We start from the raw sequence: 21,558 nt of genomic DNA, 5'->3' as shown, positions 1-21,558 counted from the left end.
TATAAATGCGAGACATGGACAGTCAAAGAATTAGATAGACGACGCATAAACAGTTTTGAAATAGAAATTTTGAAAAGGAGACGACTGTTTCAAATTCCATGGACAGCTCGCCGCACGTATATCTCGGTTCTAGATGAAATTAAACCCAATCAGCGTATCTATAGTACTATTTGATCTAAAATTTTAAATTTCTTTGCTCATATCTATTAAAGTGATCACAAAAAAGAGCATTTAATGGCTCAAGGAAGGCCTCAAAGTCAATTCCAACGTGGCAGATCTGCACAGCTACGGGTAGACATTACGAAAAAGCTGCTCAACAAACAGTATACTCTGGCAGTACATGTAACAGATGACCGCGCCCAGTGGTGAAATATCAATTATCAAACTATGTGAGTTGCTAAAGCTCAATGATAAACCACAGCACATCTGCTAAGATGTTAGTGATAATGATGATTATGACATGACATAGAGGACACGGCATCACTTAAACTGAGAGAATTGGAAATGCGCATCAACTACCTTTCTAAGGAACAAAAAAATGTACATCTGGATAGGGAAGAACCTGTATGGGTGACATCCCAATATGGTCAACCGAGACTATTTCGCAATATAGCGTTGAACTATTGGTTGTCATTGGGAACCATGTTCTCTGAAATGGAAAGTTTCATAGAAGTACAGACAAGATAGTATAAAATTTAGTTCGGTTAGATAAATATATTTTAAAAAACTACAGTTTCAGGAAAACTAAATGGAGTTTCATTAGAAAAGTGTGAATATAAAATAAAAAAGTGTGAAATACTATTAATTGTTTGTATACAGCCCCCTTACCAGCCGACATTCCTGTTATTGAATATATTACTGTTTTGCTTTTAATAATATCTTCTACTAGGATCTGACTTATCCGTACATATAAAACTTTTAAAACCGACTTTCTAGGTATAAGATAAAATATCAAATAAAAATTTTACTTACCTACTTCTCCTAATGAATGACCTATGAAATAATCAGGAACAATCCCCAAATGTGCCAAAAGATCAGTTAAAGCAATACTTATAGCTATAATTGCAGAAAAACAGTTTCCCAAATTCTCTAATGCAGATGGTGAACCACTCATAAGAACATCGATCAAGTCGACTCCGTATGGTTTTAAAGCTTGAGCACAACGATTGATGGTTGTTCTGAATACTTCGATGTGCATTAAATCTTTTCCCATTCCGGGCCAATGTGCACCCATTCCGGAATATACAAACCAAATGGGCCGTTTTTCTAACTTGTGTTTTTTTATTTCCTGGAGAGGATGATCGCCCAATACGGCATAACTGTAAAGATAAATTACAAATTGCAAATATTGGACTTATTAAACATATGAGGAATTCTACAAAAATTCGCACCTTAACTGGAGCCAAATATGGTGATATTGCAATTTGCTGCCCGTACCCCGCAGTAACAATTTTTTTCTGTAGGTTGATACCAAAAAACATGTTTTCAGGTGCGAGCCTCAAAAAAAGGGCAAATTTAAGTTTTGTCCAACAAAAAACTGATTTGTTTGCTAAAGCTATTTCATTCTTCTAGCGATCTGCCTCGAAAAACGAGTGAAAGAAACTTCTATACTTGGAGCACACGTACATATCAGGTACCAATCGCTTCGTCTTGGTCTCTAGAAGGAACTCTGACCCTTTGAAGAGCCAAGAAACACCTGCTCAAAGCGTGGCAAGCGGTTATTCAGTCACTAAAATCGACGTTTTTTTTCATTTTTTCGCGATTTTACCCGAAAATAGATTAAAAGATACCTCTATAGTTAGAGCACACATACATATTAGGTACCAATCGCTTCGTCTTGGTCCCCAGAATGAACTTTGGCCCTTTGAAGACCCAAAAAAAAAGCTTAAAGCGTGGCAAATGGTTATTCAGTCCCTAAAATCGACGATTTTTTCATTTTTTCGCGATTTTATCCGAAAGTAGATTAAAAGATACCTCTATAGTTGGAGCACACATACATATTAGGTACCAATCGCTCCGTCTTGATACCCAGAATGAATTCTGACCCTTTGAAGAACCAAGAAACACCTGCTCAAAGCGTGGCAAGCGGTTATTTAGTCCCTAAAATCGACGTTTTTTTCATTTTTTCGCGATTTTACCGGAAAATCAAGTTAAAATGACTTCCGTAAGTAAGGTTCATCTACCTATCGGAAGCTAGTGACTTGATCCCCAGTATGTAGCCTGATCCGTCATCAAATTATAGATATTAAATTGTGATATAGCTGAAAACCTTCACATATTAATTTATTGTGTTTTAAGTAAGAAATACGATTCAATTTTTTTTCTTCTTTTTTTTATAACAAACTTTTTTTTTGTTAGTATGAGTATTAGAACGAGATAAAAGTTAGTCAAGTAAAAAAAATAAATACATAGAATACAATACATCAAAAATATTCTAAATTTTTTATTATTAATAGATACTATTTAACAATGGTATAAATATATTTATTCTTCATTAATTAAACACTATAAAAAAGAACTTGGCATATAATATTAAATAATCTTTTGTTTAACAGAAACAATAAATATTAAAGCTCGAATAATATGAAATAAACAAAATTTTAATAGTGTTTTAGATTCAAAAAGAAATTACATTAATTATATAAATTATACCAAATATATCATATAAATACTGAATAACCGCTTGCCACGCTTTGAGCAGGTGTTTCTTGGTTCTTCAAAGGGTCAAAATGCATTCTGGGGATCAAGACGAAACGATTGGTACCTAATATGTATGTGTCCTTCAACTATAGAGGTATCTTTTAATCTATTTTCGGGTAAAATCGCGAAAAAATGAAAAAAAACGTCGATTTTAGTGACTGAATAACCGCTTGCCACGCTTTAAGCAGGTGTTTCTTGGCTCTTCAAAGGGTCAGAGTTCCTTCTGGAGACAAAGACGAAGCGATTGGTACCTGACATATACGTGTGCTCCAAGTATAGAAGTCTCTTTCACTCGTTTTTCGAGGCAGATCGCTAGAAGAATAAAATAGCTTTAGCGAACAAATCAGTTTTTTGTTGGAAAAAACTTAAATTTGCCTTTTTTTTGAGGCTCGCACCTGAAAACATGTTTTTTGGTATCAACCTACAGAAAAAAATTGTTAGTGCGGGGTACGGGCAGCAAATTGCAATATCACCATATTTTGGCTCCAGTTAAGGTGCGAATTTTTGTAGAATTACTCATATAAAGGTACGTGTAGATCATACAGAAACTTGTGTCGGACATAAATCTTTACTAATATAAACAGTAAAAAATTTATATCAGCTATATTGTCTCTAGAAACTTGGAAACAAAGAAAAGATCTCTTATTTGTGTAAAATTTAGAAATACCAAGTTTATGTGATATTATAATAGCATTGAGCTTGTGTTTGACAAGTCACAGAATTTGATTGGTCGAAAGGGATGCCGTGGTATGTTAGATGTGTGCGTATCTGGTTGGTGAAAAGGAAAAGGAGGAATTGAAGTAAGGAAGTCAGGTTTTGCCCGGCGAAAAGAAAGATTACTGTGACTTGAACGTCGGAAGAAGCAAGTTGTTTTTGTTCCAAATCCTGCAGTGAAAGTTAGCGGATTTCTTGTTAAATAATAATTGTAAAAGGTGTTTTGTGTCTGTGGAACGAGTCCCAAGGATTCGTAGTAGTGGACAACGAAAGTACATCCTGTAATAAACCAATAGGTGCATAGAATATTTGGTACTAGTCGACTAAGTGAAAATGCTTTCGACTAGAAAGAAATTGGGTTTCTGTGAGATAGGAGTTTGGTCCATTAGCTTTTGGAGAGACTATTTCGGCGATAGTGTGTGCGAGAGACATTGACAAGCAGAGGAGATAGCAGGCGTGTGTAGAGCAACTGAAAGTACGAAGAAAAGGTGGGCAGATCACAGTCGTAAGAAGAAAATGAGCCAGTAGAGAATTCTTGGAAATTAAAGGTTAGTTTGCCATATAATCAACAAAGACTTTCAACTACGATCATAACTAGATCATAATTAATTTTTTTTTAAATTTTATTCAGTGATTTCATTTCACAATAAAAATATTTTAATTCAGATAAAAAATTACAAGAAGAAATATTTCTTGAAAGAAAAATCTTTGAATTGATTTAATTTAAAAAAGAAAACACAGGGAAGAGATCTTTTATTTAAATAGAAGTCCAAACAATTATTGATAATTTTTATAGAAATTTTAATGAACTTGTAATTTTAATTTTGCGGATTAGCCCATATGATATATGATTTTGATTAATTATTGTAAAATTAACTGTAATATTTTTCTTCTATTTGATCTCAGGAGCCCTGAGATCAAATTTTAATTAAATTTAATTTATTTGTTTCTGCAAAACTAAGCCTAAGGCATATTAAATCAATTAAACAAACGTTTAGTTCGAGATTAAAACTGTCGGAAACTTAATGCAAAAAGTTGGATGCTACTCTACTTTTGACACTTGTATAAAAAAAGATAAAAGATGGGTGATAAAAAGTAATGACTGCAAGCTATAATGGAACAATTCATTAATGTGTATCAATGTAAACTTATGAGTTATAAAATATGGCAGAACAATTGTAGTGGAAATATAGCAAGGAAATAAAGAAGGAAAAATTAAGGGACAATTAGCCTAGTAAAGAGAAACAATTATTTAAGAAATTATTACATATTCCAAATTGATTAAAGAACAAATAAATTCATAGCTAGTAGGTAACATATTTACGTAAACATTTTACTTTAAACAAAGATTGAAAACTCGACCCAGTTTAAATGTATTACACGAGTCTCAAATATCAGGCCACCAAGGTTGTTTAAATCACGTTTCAAAACATAGACCTCCGCCGAAATACAACACGAGGATCAGTCAGCAAAAAAAAACAATAACGCGACCTTAGTACTACGACTGAAAATTGAGAACATGGACTGATAAAAAAGGCGAACAAGGGGGCCAGCGGCGTTAGTGGGAAGTGGTCACGCCAGACGCTCCACGCCATAGTGTGGAGATCGGACGATACGCAGACAGTGGACGCGTTATTTAACCCGACGGGATAGTGTGACGTATAAGTGTCGGCAACTGGAGATTCGAAGGTTCGCAATCTCAAATCCCTGTAGACTGGAGGCGTATTCCCTAGCTAGAGCCTAGATACGCGAAGGTAACTAAGATCTATATACTAACCCAAGGTATATCTAATAATACGGAATTGTCCGACCTTTAATTCCTTGCTTGTGTCTTCTCGTCTCCCTTCGCGCCTGATCGAACATTTTTGGTCCTAACTGATATTTTGTAGTGTACTGTATAGTTAATACATCGTAAACTCGAAATTTGTTTTTGTTATTCCTAGCCGTTACAGGTCGAGACTAGAAGAGATACACATTTCGCTTATGCAGTGCTCCGGCTTCTAACGTAAGCCCATAGCCTCTCACTATTTGCAGGACCTGAGAGCAAGAAGTCCTTAATTCCCTTTCTTTCCAGAAAGATTTCCCTACCCTCTTGTAAATCCACGAGGGCGGAACCAGTCAGTCCAGACTAGTGGAACCAGTAAGCCTTGCCCCGCTCGCAGGGATAAGTATCTGCTAAAAATTGTAGAGGCATTGATAAGGACATTGAGGCAGACGTCTTCTACAATGGTGACAGCCTTATCAGAGTGGAGACAATTCATTAGAGGGGTTTAGTCGATTCATCTACAGCTTCAATCCTAAATTATCACGCTTAACCCCCCCAATGTTGTTAGACAATTTAGTACTAAAGTTGACTTTTTGCAATAACTGCTTTTCTGAATTTGTATCTGGATTTAATATAATGAGATCAAATTTACAAGCAAATCTTAAAAAACTGTACTGGGTCCTTAATAATAAGCTCAGATATAAAAGATCCAATAACATTGCAAGAAAACCAAATGTTAAACATGCAAAACCCTGCTAAGAGTGGTTTTTGTATACAGATCAGCAATATGGACATTGTCCAAAAGCAATAAGAAATTACAAGCTAGATTTGGCTAAAAAAATAACATATGGAATGGCGCACTAATATGGTGGTCTAAATGCCAACAAAAGACCACCACAGATAAGATAAATATAAGTTTTAATGATAACAGGAGCAATATCGATTACCTCAACCACCTTCATGGAGGTCATACTGGACCTCCCTGCATTACATATATGGATAAAGAATTAGACAATGGTAGGAGCATACTAGAGGCAAATAAGACCCCAGGAAGCATTGTGAAAGGATATCGAGATCAAATCTTGTCAGGTAACAAAAAATAAACATCCAGGTTTAGAAATATAATTTCGAAAAGCCGTCATCTTTCTAGAAAGGAACGGATAAAAGTCGAATAAAGCGAATTTCATATTGGGAGGTCCATGTTGGTACAAAGACCTCCAAAAACCGATAAATGAGTTGAAGCTGGAGTACAAGTAGAGAAACCTAGGCTAAGCCTTAGTGACAGCCGGGGTATTGACTCCATTATCTGTCAAGCAGAAATTTATGCCATACAGATATGCTACAGGAACTAATAAAGGGGAACTGCAGAGATAGATCTACAAAAATTGTACTGGATAGTCAGGCGGCAATAAAGACACTAGAATCGAATCGAATTGACCCTAAATGAGTTTGGAACCGTCTTTACAATCTGATTCGGATTGGAAAAAATACCAGTATGTTTAAAAACCCTTTCTGTTTAATTAGTAAAGGGCCAACGTGCTGATTACATGTGTATCTTATTTTATTTTAAGCATTTAATCTCAAGCTTCAAGTGGCCATATATTTCGTATTTTTCGAGCTACAACAAAAATAAACAACCAAAACCAGTTTTCAAGTATACAAACCATTTTTTCCGTATCTTTTATAGTTTTTTTAGATTTATTCTGAAAAAAATGCAAATCTTTAAATGCAAAACTTATAACAAATTTTACAAAATTTCAAAAGATTACAAAGATTTTACAAAATTACAATTTTTTTAATATTTATAAATTTATAAACCTTTCACTAACATAACTGAAATAATTTGAAAAATGTGTAATTTTATTCTGTGAAAATAATTAATTTAAACATTATATACTGGTTATTGTGATCTCTATGTAACAGTTTGATCTTACCCTCTATAGTTATGCCCTTGAATATTTCTTTTGTGTATTTCATCCACTAAGCATAACAATTCTTCATCGCTGCGATTTTTATTTAGTTCACCAAGATAATATTCAACTGCCTCATGTGTCGTACCGGATACGTGAACTAAACGATACGGTTTTGGTGTGGCTACAGTCGATGTTGATTTACGTGTTGTATGAGGCTTTAAAAGAATATGGGAATTGGCCCCGCCAAATCCGAATGCATTGATACCAACTATTCCTTCTTTCCATTGCGTATTGCGTGTGACCACCTAAAAATGAATTTCAGTTAACTAAGTATGTAGCATTTCCATTTCCCCTCGTACATGTTAAAATACCGAAAAATATTCTCAATCCTTTTGCGTCGCTGAGATTGATAATATAAACATTTCTGGTCTGTATATAATAATACAAATTGCTATTTCTTTGATCTTGATTCTGTCTTATATTTCTAACAATTTTTCTCCATTGGTCTCTGTCTTTACCTGCTCTAAGAGCTTCGCAGAATAAGTTTCCAGCTGAATTCTTAATCTGGCCAGACCATCTAGTTGGTGATCGTCCTCTTGATCTTCTCCCCAGAATGTTTCCAGAAACAATTAATCTCTTTAAACTATCGTACGGGTACGAAGAAGATGACAAAAGGAAAAATCCTGAGTGGTGGAACGAAGAAGTAGGAAAATTAATTAAAGACAAAAAAAAGCTTATCAAACATGGCTATCCACGAAAGACTCAGAAGACCGCAGAATTTACAGCAGACTCAACAGGGAAGCAAAGAAGGAAGTCACTAAAAGAAAAAACGAAATATGGGAAGAGAAATGCGAAGAGATGGACCGATGCTTAGGAGGAACCAAAGTGACACAAGCTTGGAAATTCATAAAAAGTATTAGAAAAGAAAGAAAAGATGAGGGAAATATAAACCTGATTCAAAATAAAAAGTGGGAAAAATATTACGAAACGCTATTAACAGAAAGTAGGCACGAATTTATGGAAAGACCTGACCATATCTCAATGACAGAAAACTCAGAGGTGCATAAGATAAACAAAGAAGAACTGAAAAAAGAATTGAAACAAATGAAAAATGGAAAAACACCCGGGCCTGGAGACATTCCCATCGAGTTGGTGAAACATGGACCGGATGCTCTTTTGGAAAGCTTAGTGAATATTTTTAATAAATGCTTAATTGAAGGCCAAACGATTCCAGACGATTGGAATTTGGCCCACATTAGCCCCATTTATAAAAAGGGAGACAGAAAAGAATGCGGAAATTATAGAGGCATTAGCGTAACTAGCTCGCTGGGAAGGTTATATGGTCGTATATTGAAAAGAAGAATAGAAGAGGAGTATAAAGAAATTGAAGAACAAAGCGGCTTCAGAGCAGGAAGATCGTGCGTGGACAACACATTTACCCTTCAACAAGTAATTGAAAAACGAACAGCTCGAAACCTCCCTACGCATCTGGTATTTATAGATCTGGAGAAGGCTTATGATACAATTCCTTTAAAACTCTTATTTAGTGTCTTGACGAAAACGGACCTTAGTAAAACATATCTAAAAGCAATACTGAACATCTATAAATGTCCTCAAAGCACTGTAAAAACAGGAAATACTTTCTCAAGGGTATTTACAGTAACGAAAGGCTTGAGACAAGGATGTTGTCTTTCCCCCACCCTATTCAAAATATATATCCAAGAAGCACTGCACCAGTGGAGACAAAAATGTGCGGGAATGGGGTTGAAGCTTAACAACCATTATCTGACAACGCTGTTCTTTGCAGATGATCAAGTACTAATTGCAAGCTGTGAAGAAGATGCAGATTATATGCTTAGAAAGCTCAAAGATGAATACGAAAAATGGGGGATGAGTATGAATATGTCTAAAACAGAATATATGCGAATAGGCAGTGAAGACGAAGACCCGGATTTGGAAATTAGACAAATGAAAAGGTGCTACGAATACAAATATTTGGGAAGTATTATCTGCAGTAAAGGAACAACGGAACGAGATATAGACTATAGAGTGCAACAAGGCAGGAAGAGTGTTCAAATTCTGAATTCGATACTTTGGTCCAACAAAGCTACTATGAAAACTAAAATGACTATCTACAAAGTAATTGTAGAGCCAATTCTTACATATGGAGCAGAATGTTGGCAAATGACAGCAAAAGGAAAGAAAAAAGTTGACACGGTCGAAATGGACTACCTAAGAAGAGCTTGCCGTATATCAAGAGTAGAACGTATACCTAATTCTGAAATTAGAAGAAAAACAGATAGAGTACATACAACTTCTGAAAGAATAGAAACTAGACAGTTAATATGGTATGGACACGTACAGAGGATGGACGACAACAGATGGCCAAAAAGAGCTATGGAATACAATCCAAGTAATAGAAGGAAACGAGGAAGACCAGCCAAGTCTTGGATACAAGGTGTTATGGAAACCATGAAAGACAGAGCCATTGATGAAGACACCTGGAGAGATAGAAAAAGATGGCGATCGAAATGCGGGAAGCGGCAGAAGCTGTAGGATCCCCGCTTATATATATATAAACTATCGTCACCTCTGCGAACCACGTGACTGAAAAATTGCAGAATACATTGCAGATATATTGTGAATAGCCTTGTTTTAATCTCGAGTTGGTTTTAAATGGAAACGTTTATCCTATGAGTAATTTAGTGGCTCTCGCGTCCGCGAAAAGTCCAAGTCTCTACTCCGTATAGAAATATTGAGAATACAGGGGCATTCACCAGTCTCATCTTGATATTTTAAGAGATAGATCTGTCTTTCCAAAATTTACTCATCGCATTTTTTGCCATACTAATACGTCTTCGAACTTCTGCTTAACAGTTACCATCGTTAGTTATACTAGACCCCATATAGACAAAACTGTCCACTATCTGGTATTCCTGTAACATGTTAGTCAGTTAAATGATGTGGAATCTGTCGACCACCATTATTTTTGTCTAAGCATTATTGATTTTCAGACCAACTTTATTGCTTTTGTACTCAACTCTTCGCAGGAGATTAAACATTTTTTGCTCATTTGTGCTATAATTGTATTGTCATTAGCAACTCTTAAATTGGAGATTTTCCTACCAGCCAGTGTTACTCCACCGGCCCATCCATCTAAAGCCATCCTCATGAGATGTTCACCATAAATGTTAAATAAGTCAGGTAACAACACGCATCCTTGTCTAACACCTCTCTTGGTCTTGAATTGATTTGAGACCTTCTAATCTAGTAATACTGTTGCTATATTGGACTGGTACAGCTAAATTTTCCAGAAGTTATAATAAATTGGTGCAGCGTACGTTGTTAATCATCTTCACTTTGGGAAAGTAGTATTGCGTCGTCTGCATAGAAGTTATTTCTTTTTCTACTTTTACTTTTATCCTGTTGTTTTGGTAGATAATATGGATCGTTTTGATGTTTCGTAGAGGTATCCCCCTTTAAATGTATAAAGTAAACCGATATTATGGCCCTATTTTTAAGGAAGTCTAGATTCACATCAAATTGACATAAAATTATTTCAAGAACTTGAAATTTTGTTTTGTAGAGAGCGTGAAAAGCGTTTATACGTTTAGTAAAAAAAAATATACTATGACCATATACCTTTAATCGTTTTTCCTTTAAGCCTGGCAATGTCTCATCAATGGGATCATAATGAAGATTAGCTGGTATGATTCCAGATTCCATAGCTATTATTACCTTAGTTATACCTGCCAAACCAGCAGTTGGTTCTCCGTGTCCCATATTGGACTTGACGCTTCCAATTAGAAGCGGCTCTTTTCGGTCCTTACCAAACATGTTAACTAACGATTGACATTCTACAATATCACCAACTTTGCTGCCTGAAAAAGAAAAATATTTACGGTTTACTAAAAAGATACTAGACTTGATTTTACAGCAGTAGACAACTATGATTAAGTTTACTAAATTCTTATATCCAAACCAATCCCAGAAAGTTTAGAATTTTTTAAATATGGTATTTGTTGTCGTCCACGCTTCTGCTTAGTAGAGCAGCACGGAAATTACGTAGCAGTTCAATATGCTGATCTTCATATTCAGATTTATATTGTGTCTATAATTAATTTTCTTGAATTTAAAGAAAGCTGTTCTTGCTTGTACAATTCGACCACAAATTTCTAAAAATGGGCCCAAAGTATTTATTTTCACTTTAGTTTATATTTAATTCGTGGAAACCGGTGATTGTTAACTTTAATATCAACTATTGGTAATTGGTTATCTATATATAACCATATATTTACTATTCTTAGTGTTGAACTAACAGTTCATACTACTCGCATGCTATCACTACTAGATCCGGTTCAAAGAACCAAAAAAGAAAAGCGGGTGTTCACTCACGAATTTTCTGTTGGACGCCAAACCCTTGAGTATAAATATTACTACTATGTGACTAGCAGTGAGAGTATAAATGTGAAAAGTTCTCGCAAACAGTTAGGACTTGAAGCTAAAAAAATAGTGTCTAATATGTACGGGTATTTGAGAAAAACATTGTCTGTTGTAAATGTATAACAGTAGTATCATCATCCACTGTTAACTGGATTGTCCGTCAACACCAATGGCCGGGCGAAGTTCAGATCCCACAGACACATCTACGAGCTGGAAAGCCAATTGAATTTAATGAACAAAACAATTCAGAAATAAGACGTACAGTTTATTTTTTTTTATTTAAATATGGAAATTTCTACTCTAGATAAAATCTTTTCTGCAATAAAAACTAATAAAGTAATTCCCAAATAAGTCTTGAAACTTTGCGTAATCAGTTATATAAATTTGAATGCTAAGTACGACAGGAATTCAGCGTTGATAGAGAAACCTAATAGAGTTTATAAAGTTCCGTGAGCAAAATAGAAAAATATATTATTTAGACGAAACTTGGGTCAATGCTAGACATATTGTTAAAAATATGTGGACTGACACTACTGTAACAGGTAGTCGGTAAACTTTTGTTAAAGGTCTATCTCAAGGATTCCGAGGACCGACAGGTAAAGGACACCAGCATAAAAAACAGTGGTTTAATTTTCTTATAAAAAAAAACAGTGATTACCATGGGAATATAAATGCACATCGTTTCGAACAGTGGTTTCAATATGTTCTGTAACGTGTTGAAGATAACTGCGTCATAGTTATGGACAATGCGTCACACCATAGTTGCGGGAGTAAACAAATTCCCACTTCAAACAGCAGAAAGGCTGAAATAAAAAATAACTCCAGGAAAAAACTTTAAAAAGCTTTTCCCTCAACATCGCTCTAATCATATCGACTACGTAGTGGATAGAATGACCCGTGCTCGTGATTTTATTGTTTTAGGACTTCCACTATACCACTGCAATTGAACTCAATTGAGCTAATCTAGACACAAACAAAGGGTTATGTGGCACGTCATAATGTATCTTTTAAAATTGAAGTTGTGAAGCGTCTGCTAAATACTACTATTGATAAGGGTACGCCATTAGCATGGCAGAATGCTATTTCCCATTTACGGAAGTCGAAAAACGAATGTGGGAGTTAGATGTTCATGTTGACACTATAATCGAACCTTTAGTGATTACGTTAACAGGCGACAACAGCAGTGGCAGTGGGAATAATAGTAATCTCCCTTAAATAGACATACTAAGCTGTGAAAATAATTAAATGTAAGTGCTAATATAAGCAAAAAATATTATACTATATTATTACGGTTCTGATGAATCTAATGTCAAGCGAATATTCTACAATTAGAGAATAGAGTCTACAATAACATGATCTATCATTTTTACTATAAGTTTGTCTGTGGGTCTGGACACAAGGGTCTGCCTTTTGTATATTTTTCGGAGCGAAGATAAAATTATACAATCAATTAAAAAAACTATGAAAAAAACAAAACAAAATTTGAAAATAAAATTTGCTTCATTGTGTGGTTGCAGCAATCTGCTGATTCAGCTGTTGATTCATCTGTTGTGTCTTTATTTGGCTGTGTAAATACATTTCGACATGTCAGGACATTGATTATTTGCGCTTTTGAATAGACTAATTCTGTTATTTTACACCAAAGAGAATTAAATTTTTCTCAGAAAGATACTTCGAATATTGATAACTGCATTTCGTTCTGCTTACTGCCGTCAACTAAATACGAAAAATCAATTGCAGATGTACTTGTAACAATATCATTCATGAACTGCATGACTTGATAACTTCTTCCAAATAAACACGTTTTGGCATGTTTTTAGAAGATATTATGTACCTACACACCAAACAAGCATCTGTAGTTGCTAGTACTCTTTCTATTGATAGACTAAATAATTAAATATACTTCTGAATTAAAAATATACTAATTTGAGTATCTTACATCTTTAGATATAAAGATGACTTCTGCTCATTTGCTCAGTCGACACATTATTAATGTGAATGAGAACTTATTTTATAAACTGGATCTAATGTATTATTATTATTATAAGCAGAAATATATTATTCTTCTATTACAATGTAAAGTGGCTGCAAGGAAACATACTTTCTTACGAGTCGCCAATAATCGAATTTAAAAATTCCTAGAATTCATGATGAGCACATGATTTCGGCTACATTGATCACTTACGGAGCGTGATTTCTGATTTATAGTTTAATTCAATATTTACCAGACTATAGTAGAAGTCTAATTATAAAACAGTTAATTTTTATTTTAAACTGATTGTCTTGTAGAGCCCGATCAAAAAAAATTTTCGAGTGTAGATTGAATATGATTTCAACCAAGTAAATTTTTGTTTCTTTAATTCAGTTTTTTGGCTTTAGTTAAAGCTTTTAAATACTTACCACCCATTTAATACTTACCAGTTCCGTGTAATTCAACGTAGCTGACGTCATCAATAGATACATTACTCTCGGTATATAACTGTTTTAATAATCGATATTGTCCTTCTACAGATGGGAAGGTGTAACCATCCTTGTTATATCCATTAGTGTTAGCTTTTGCTCCAACAACTGTAGCATAAATCCTTCTTGAATTACTGGCTTTCTGCAGGAAGTAAGCACAAATTGCCTCAGATCTGGCAAATCCATTTCTGTTTTTACAGAAAACCTTACACATTCCGTCGGGTGAAAGCATGTTTAAATTGTGGTACTGTTCTGATTCCGTCGCACTCAGTCCTAAAAATTAAAACAATATTTTCAAATTATTATTATCCCATTTTAACGAAAACATATTTGGTACTGTTTACATCGATCAATGGATATTAAACATGGCTTAAAAAAGGTATTTTCAAAAAATTTAAAAAGTGCATTTTAAAAACACAGATATTTTAATCTGTGACAAAGAATCGTTTAGTATATTCAAATCACTATTGTATTTCGGGTTATTACTGATTCAACTAAAGCAAAAAAAAAATATTTGTATAAATATAAATTGCCAACAATTATGTAATAAAATAGTTCTTACCTATATGAGTACCCCCAACAATAGCGTACTCGATTTCTCCAGACTTAAGATGGTCTACAGCATGCGTGAAAGCATATAATGAACCGGAGCATCCTGTGTCCAGAGAATAACTGGGCCCAGTAAAATCGAAACAAAAGGACACTCTGTTGGCTGCACTGCAGAGACTTGACCCAAGGATAGAATACCCATTGGTATCTTCTGTTATCATTTCATTCAAATTAGTAAACAGCGATAATCCAATATATACTCCTGTATGAATAAATAAAAGATAAGAGACTATATAGTGTTAATAAACATATAATTTTGCACTTAGAGGAGTGCAGAGAAAAGTGAACATTTATATAGACAATCATTTTTTTTAATTATCGTATTGCAAGATTCCAGTATGAGCCTAAGAAGGTATCCATTGAATTCTGACAGGCAACGGTGGGGGAAATCTTTATTGGACATCTACATCACGGAAGAAGACACCCTGGCATCTTTCGACCGAGTAGGATACTAAGCTAGAAGACCCCAGGATAGTGCCGGATTAACCGTGTTCCGGCTAAAATCTTAAACACCGTTCCAGAGTTCTTAATGAACAACTAAAATAAAAAACTAAAAATTTATAACCATACCTGTTATCGTAAATCAAAAAATGTTTCAGACGTTAGGCCATAAACTAATAAATAATATTAACCATAAAATTCATAACCATAAATTTCTGATACCTGGCTCAATTTCCTTCTCTGTCCCCCTGCTCCTTTTTCTTCATCACCCCAGAAATCAAACAGTGTACTTCTCTCCATTCTTTCTCTCCTCTCATCATTATGTTTACAACGTTTCTTTCATCCAGCCCGAAACCCATTCGCCTCTCGAAATCTTCCCTCTCATTTGCCCATCTCTGGCAGTTAAAAATGTGAGCGGGAGCGTCCAGTACCCCACAAACAGAACAGTCTGACGGTGCAGATTTGTCTATTCTATTTGTGAAGGTGCCAAAACTACCATGTCCAGTCAGAAACTGCGTCAGGAAGTAGTCTAGTTTCCTGAACTTACATTCACACCACGGCCTCAGATCGGAAATAAGCTCCTTCGTCCACCTTGCCTTTCCGCTATCATTCGCCCATTCTCTCTGCCACTCTACTATCGTTCTTTATCTCTCATTTTCATATATATATATATACATCCATCCTCCTCGCGTACACCCTCGCTCTCTCTTTGCACAACAAAACGATCGGTACCACCGCTCCAATGACAAATAGAGGCTACCCAATTCTCTTAGCCTGTAGCATTTTATATTGAAGTCTCCTCGTATATGTGATATATTGAGGTCCCCTCATATATGTTTGAGCCATCTAAGAATGTTTTTTGATGTAATTTTGTTCCTATCGTACGTGTTAGAACCCAAATGTTTGCAATTCTTTCTTGGCGTCGAAAAGTGATATAAATCGTTTTAGAGTTGTTTATTATTTTAAAGATGTGTACTATCTCAGCATTTTCTTTTAATGTTTTATTCGAAGTCGCCTTATAATTTTTGTACGTCGTAGAAATGAAATCTTCTGCGTTTTAATTCCTGTCAAGTGTTTGTTTATTTTCACTTTATATGAACGAATTTTTAAATTCGTCATTCGTACTTGGGTCGCCGTAGGTGCAGGTGTAGAGAAATTCTTACTTGGCTCGCTGTGTGGATCACAAGTATGGTCCGCAAATTCAACGTCGAATTTGTGTTTTCCTGTTTTTGGCCCCTTTGTGTAGAAGTATGTAGCAGTGAAGCCTTAAGTAGTTAGTGTATCCTAATAGTTGGGGGATTTGTGCAGTACACTGATGAAATTTTGAAGCAGTATATAGGATGTCCCACCAGTTTTGTTATCATTTTCCTGTTTGATCCAACTCCATCCACGTCAGATGTTCGTTCCAGATTATGGAAATGGTTTCCTTTTGTTCCAGAGTTTCGTTCTTGCAGTTTCAGTCCAGAGATGTAACAAGTTTTAGAGTTATGTGCGAAATAGTGAAAAATCAAGGTAACATTTAATGTTTTAAATTTTAAAGTAAAGACAGACATTTTTTTCCTAAAGTAATAGTTGCTTTCATTGTTTAAAAGGATAATTTTTTTATTTGTAAAAATTTTTATATTTCAGTATTTTATACGTCAGTATCATTAGTAAGTTTTTGTAGCATCTCCTGAATTTGTAAATCAGTAGAACGCATGTAGGTTTTTTGTATTTTGCGACTATTGTGGTAATATTTTGTATTGTCTTTTTTGAGCATTCTTGTGTTCTCTATGTTTTGTAACTGTTTGTGGTGATACAAAAATAAATGTTAAATTTTGTTTCTTGACATTTTGTTTATTCTTTTTTTAACAAAACCTTTTTTTTGAGTTTCCATTTGGAAAAGATATAGTTTTTATGTTTAATAATTATATCCCCAGTTACAACTAGCTGGTTGTAATAGGTATAATTAGGCACCTCAAGTGGCGCCCTATATTAAATTTCTTGAGGTGTTTCCTGTTTCGTTTTGTTTTTGTTTGTCCCAAGAGATTTATGACCCTTTATTTCATTTTTCTGTAGTTGCCCCAATCCAAATCCCCTCGTCTTTTACTTATCCACGACCCCAGCTCTCCTACCAAAACCTGAGTGCCGTTCGCACAAGTAGCGTTTATTTTACTTACCCTATCTCCACCCCCAATAATTTCTATCCCCCATCTTCTACCCCTAATAGTAATACCCCTATGGTAGGCAAAATATATCGTTACAAGCCTGGACATGATTTTTCCCATGATGCCGTATTAAAGGCATTCTTGACGTCAAGCAGGATAAGAGCCACCCATCTCTTTGTATCCTGCGTAACTATAGAGGTTACTTCTGTGACCGCATCTATGGTAGACCTTTTGGCCCTAAAACCATGCTTATCTTCTAGCTCTCGCTCAAGGCAGTCTTTTACAAGCTGTTCGTACAATTTAACTATCGAACAAAGAAGCAAATTGGCCGAAATTGTACCTCTTTCTCTTCACCTCTACCTTTCGGGATAAGGACAATCTTAGCTTCTTTCAGCATTGTTGGAAACATTTTGAAAAAGAAATATATAGACAATCCTGGAAAGTAATATTTTCTATTGAAAAAAATATTTTGGTGAATCTCAAAAGACCTTAATAGTAATAATAGTAATAATTTTTCTTTATACCGATAGTTTAGGAGTATATTCAGTTGGCCTTCTATTTGTTGGGCCAACCTATGCAAGGAAGATAACTGGGCTAGTGGCCATAAGTTTTATCCGAATATTATTACCTATAGTTTTAAAGTTTTAAGTTTTAAATTTGTCACTGGAGTAGAAAATAAAAATCCCCTCGTGGCACTGTTAGATGAAGAAATTGCAGATAAATACAGTAATAAAGCTACTAATGAGGAGGTTGAAGATGTACAAACTTACTCTAAAATCATAAAACCCCTTAATGAGAAAAACACATGTATTGGTCCAGCGATCCAAGAAAACTGTCCGATCTACTATTGAATCATAAAAGAAATCAGTAAAAATTATTTTCAGGTTGAGTCTTCTCTTGATTTATCCTCGGATCACTCGCTAATCGTAACCGCTCTATCCAATAAAATTATTGAAAAACCAAGGCAAACTACTCTATATAACCATAAAAGAAAGTAGGTAGAATTTAAAGAACACTTAGATGCACAAATAATTTGAGAATTCCTTTAAAAACGCCACAAGGAATAGAAGATGCAACAAAAGAATTTACAATCGCTATACAGAAAGCAGCGTGAGCAGCAACTCCGAATATTGACTACATTAAACCCGGAAAAAAAGGAAATGTATGATTTATTTTATTTTTTGAAAGCCTCTTTCCCTTGAGTTCAAAACCTTTACGGTATTTTCTATCCCTCTTTCCCTAAGGTTTTCGGGGGAGAGCTCCACAAAGTCCACCTGTGTGTACACGCTTACCGTCTCCCTCGTCGTGATCTCTTTACCGGTTTTCTTCAATACCTTTTTTCATTTCTCAATGCTGTCGAGGGTTACTTGTTTCCCCTCCATGTCTTCGGTGACTCTATAAGTTTTTTTATTTCATTTTTAACTCGACCTTCGTGTTTGTATGGTCGGACATTCGTTTTATTAAACTATTTGTAACGTTGGTAAGTTTCTCCATTGCCCTTATAATGGGCGTTATGTCAAAGCTCTTCTCCTTCTCCCTAGGTATTTGCTCTCCCATTAAGGAGCTCCTTTGTAAGGTTGCCTCCCCTGGAAGGTCGTTCTTGGTCAAATCCCCACACCTGACTGGAGATCTTTCAAAATGTTCCTTCTTATAATTATTCTTCATTTAACTTGACGGTTTATATAGGGATTTAGTTGTTTATTAAGTGGTAAAACCACTACTCTGGTAGTTAAATTATTAGCCGAAACACGGTTAATCCGGCAATACACTGGGGTCTTCTGGCCTAGTATCCTACTCAGCCGAAAGATGCCAGGGTGTCTTGAGCCGTGACGGTAGATGTCTAAAAAAAGATTTCCACTACCTCGGTCTGCCAGAATTCAATGAAAACCTTCCTAGACTCTTACTGGAATCAACATGGCAATTAAAAAAAATGCTGAATGTGTTGCTTGTGTGAGTCCATTTCAAAAGGTAAAAGAAATAATAAATTAGACTTACTCACAATCAATTTAATTTAACTAATCAGACGACCGGTTTCGCTTTCTACAATATGCAAAGCATCTTCAGGTCACGATACAAAGTTAAATAAATGCTGAAAATAATAAACCCATATTAGGGTGTTGTCTAATAAAGATAAAACAAAGATAGGTGATATAAATTATATAAATTACAGTAATTATGCCAATATTACATGTCTGTGGTTTTTCAAAATGAATAAAATGTTTAAGCAGACAAGGTAAGACCCACAAATTGGTAAATTAGTCTATTAAACTGTAATGAATTAATAAATAAACAAATAAATAAAACATTACTTACATGCCGGTACTCTATTAATTGATGGTTGAAAGAACATGGTTCAAACTATCTTGTATTGTTGATTGGAGAACTCAAGTCAACTATTGTAATTGTTTAACAGTAAACGGGGAAGTTCTTGAGGAGACAGATTTTATCCAATGAAGTAGAGATAGGTAAATGTAATTGTTTGTTTGGTGAAAGTAATGTTCTATACCATTAAGTTCTTTAAAGTTATTTATATTTATTCTGGAGATATATTTATGAAATGTGTGTTAATTATTGAGATTTTTATTTTTGTTTTGAAAGGTGACAGTTGTGAGACAATGAATAAGAATATATGTACAAATTGTGTGGGTGTGCAATTATATCAGCTTGTAATTATCAAATTTATTTGATAAAGTTATGTTGCAATATATGGCAAATGGTTGTAAAGTCCAATATATAAAGTTAAAAATTAAAATTGAGACACTTTAAGACACACAGAAAACACACAGAAAACACTTAAAAAACGGGGGGACGAAACAGACATTAAAGTTAAAAAGGGGAGGATTTTAAAAGAACTACATCTCTTACTTGGAGACAATGAGTTTTTTATGTTATATATCAGATTTTAGAGGTAAACTTGACAAATGTAGGTTAAAGTGTGACAGTTCTTCTTCTATTTTAAATGCTGTAAGTTAAGCTGTAAGTTAAGTTATCTAGTTTTATGAAATAAGCTGATATTAATAAATGTCTAAAAATTTTTAAATTTAGATATCAAAGTTATTTGATGTGTTAATATTGGCATACTTTAACAAACTTTAAATAATTAGATTTCAATGTAACAATATAAATAATTGTAATACATCTTCTATGATAACTAACTCAGCTTAGTCAAAGTTACAGAACAAACTTAAGTGATTATTTGGTAATTAAATTAAATATGTACATTTGTAATCAAAATGTATAACAAAATTACAAACTTTCTTTGAAATAATTGTTGGTGTGAGTTATCTGTCATGGTGTGTATAAATATTTCAAATATTTATTCCAGTTCTGATATGTTAATATGGAACTTAAATAATAAGCAAATAAACTATTGATGATAAAATTATTGATAAATTAAAGAAAATTGACTGAATTATTAAGCATTCAATAGTTAGTTGGTAATTTGATAATTACAAGCTGATATAATTTCACACCCACACAATTTGTACATCTATTCTTATTCATTGTCTCACAACTGTCACCTTCCAAAACAAAAATAAAAATCTCAATAAATAACACACATTTCATAAATATATCTCCAGAATAAATATAAATAACTTTAAAGAACTTAATGGTATAGAACATTACTTTCATCAAACAAACAATTACATTTACCTATCTCTACTTCATTGGATAAAATCTGTCTCCTCAAGAACTTCCCCGTTTACTGTTAAACAATTACAATAGTTGACTTGAGTTCTCCAATCAACAATACAAGATAGTTTGAACCATGTTCTTTCAACCATCAACTAATAGAGTACCGGCATGTAAGTAATGTTTTATTTATTTGTTTATTTTATAATTCATTACAGTTTAATAGACTAATTTACCAATTTGTGGGTCTTACCTTGTCTGCTTAAACATTTTATTCATTTTGAAAAACCACAGACATGTAATATTGGCATAATTACTGTAATTTATATAATTTATATCACCTATCTTTGTTTTACCTTTATTAGACAACACCCTAATATGGGTTTATTATTTTCAGCATTTATTTAACTTTGTATCGTGACCTGAAGATGCTTTGCATATTGTAGAAAGCGAAACCGGTCGTCTGATAGTTAAATTAAATTGATTGTGAGTAAGTCTAATTTATTATTTCTTTTACCTTTTTTTAAAAAAAATGCATATAATTTACATATATATATAATTTACGAAAACTATTTTGGGGACATCGTGTAGATAATTGTACAAAAAATTTGTTGTCTTTCTTACTTCCACCTAATTTGATTCCTTTTTATATTTAGGATATACTTAATTTTCTTTTGTGATTTTTTTTCTTATCCATTAAGATTAACATTAGTGTTTATGTCTAGGTATAGTT

The 21,558-nt window shown here is 34.1% G+C and overlaps 1 protein-coding gene across 1 annotated transcript in view; it reads right to left on the bottom strand.

The window, feature by feature from the left end:
* The window catches only part of LOC140444027 (fatty acid synthase-like), a 74,556-nt gene that overhangs the window by 43,311 nt on the left and 9,687 nt on the right, over nucleotides 1-21,558 (bottom strand). The window contains exons 4-8 of the mRNA XM_072535609.1: nucleotides 14,558-14,806; nucleotides 13,954-14,268; nucleotides 10,735-10,973; nucleotides 7,114-7,397; nucleotides 973-1,319 (exon numbers count right to left, since the gene is read on the bottom strand). Of these exons, the coding sequence (XP_072391710.1) occupies nucleotides 973-1,319; nucleotides 7,114-7,397; nucleotides 10,735-10,973; nucleotides 13,954-14,268; nucleotides 14,558-14,806 (1,434 nt within the window). The remainder of the gene's footprint in view (nucleotides 1-972; nucleotides 1,320-7,113; nucleotides 7,398-10,734; nucleotides 10,974-13,953; nucleotides 14,269-14,557; nucleotides 14,807-21,558) is intronic.

This window comes from Diabrotica undecimpunctata, chromosome 6 (assembly GCF_040954645.1).
Source record: "Diabrotica undecimpunctata isolate CICGRU chromosome 6, icDiaUnde3, whole genome shotgun sequence".
NCBI lineage: Eukaryota > Metazoa > Arthropoda > Insecta > Coleoptera > Chrysomelidae > Diabrotica > Diabrotica undecimpunctata.
This window is presented reverse-complemented; position numbering and strand designations above follow the sequence as displayed.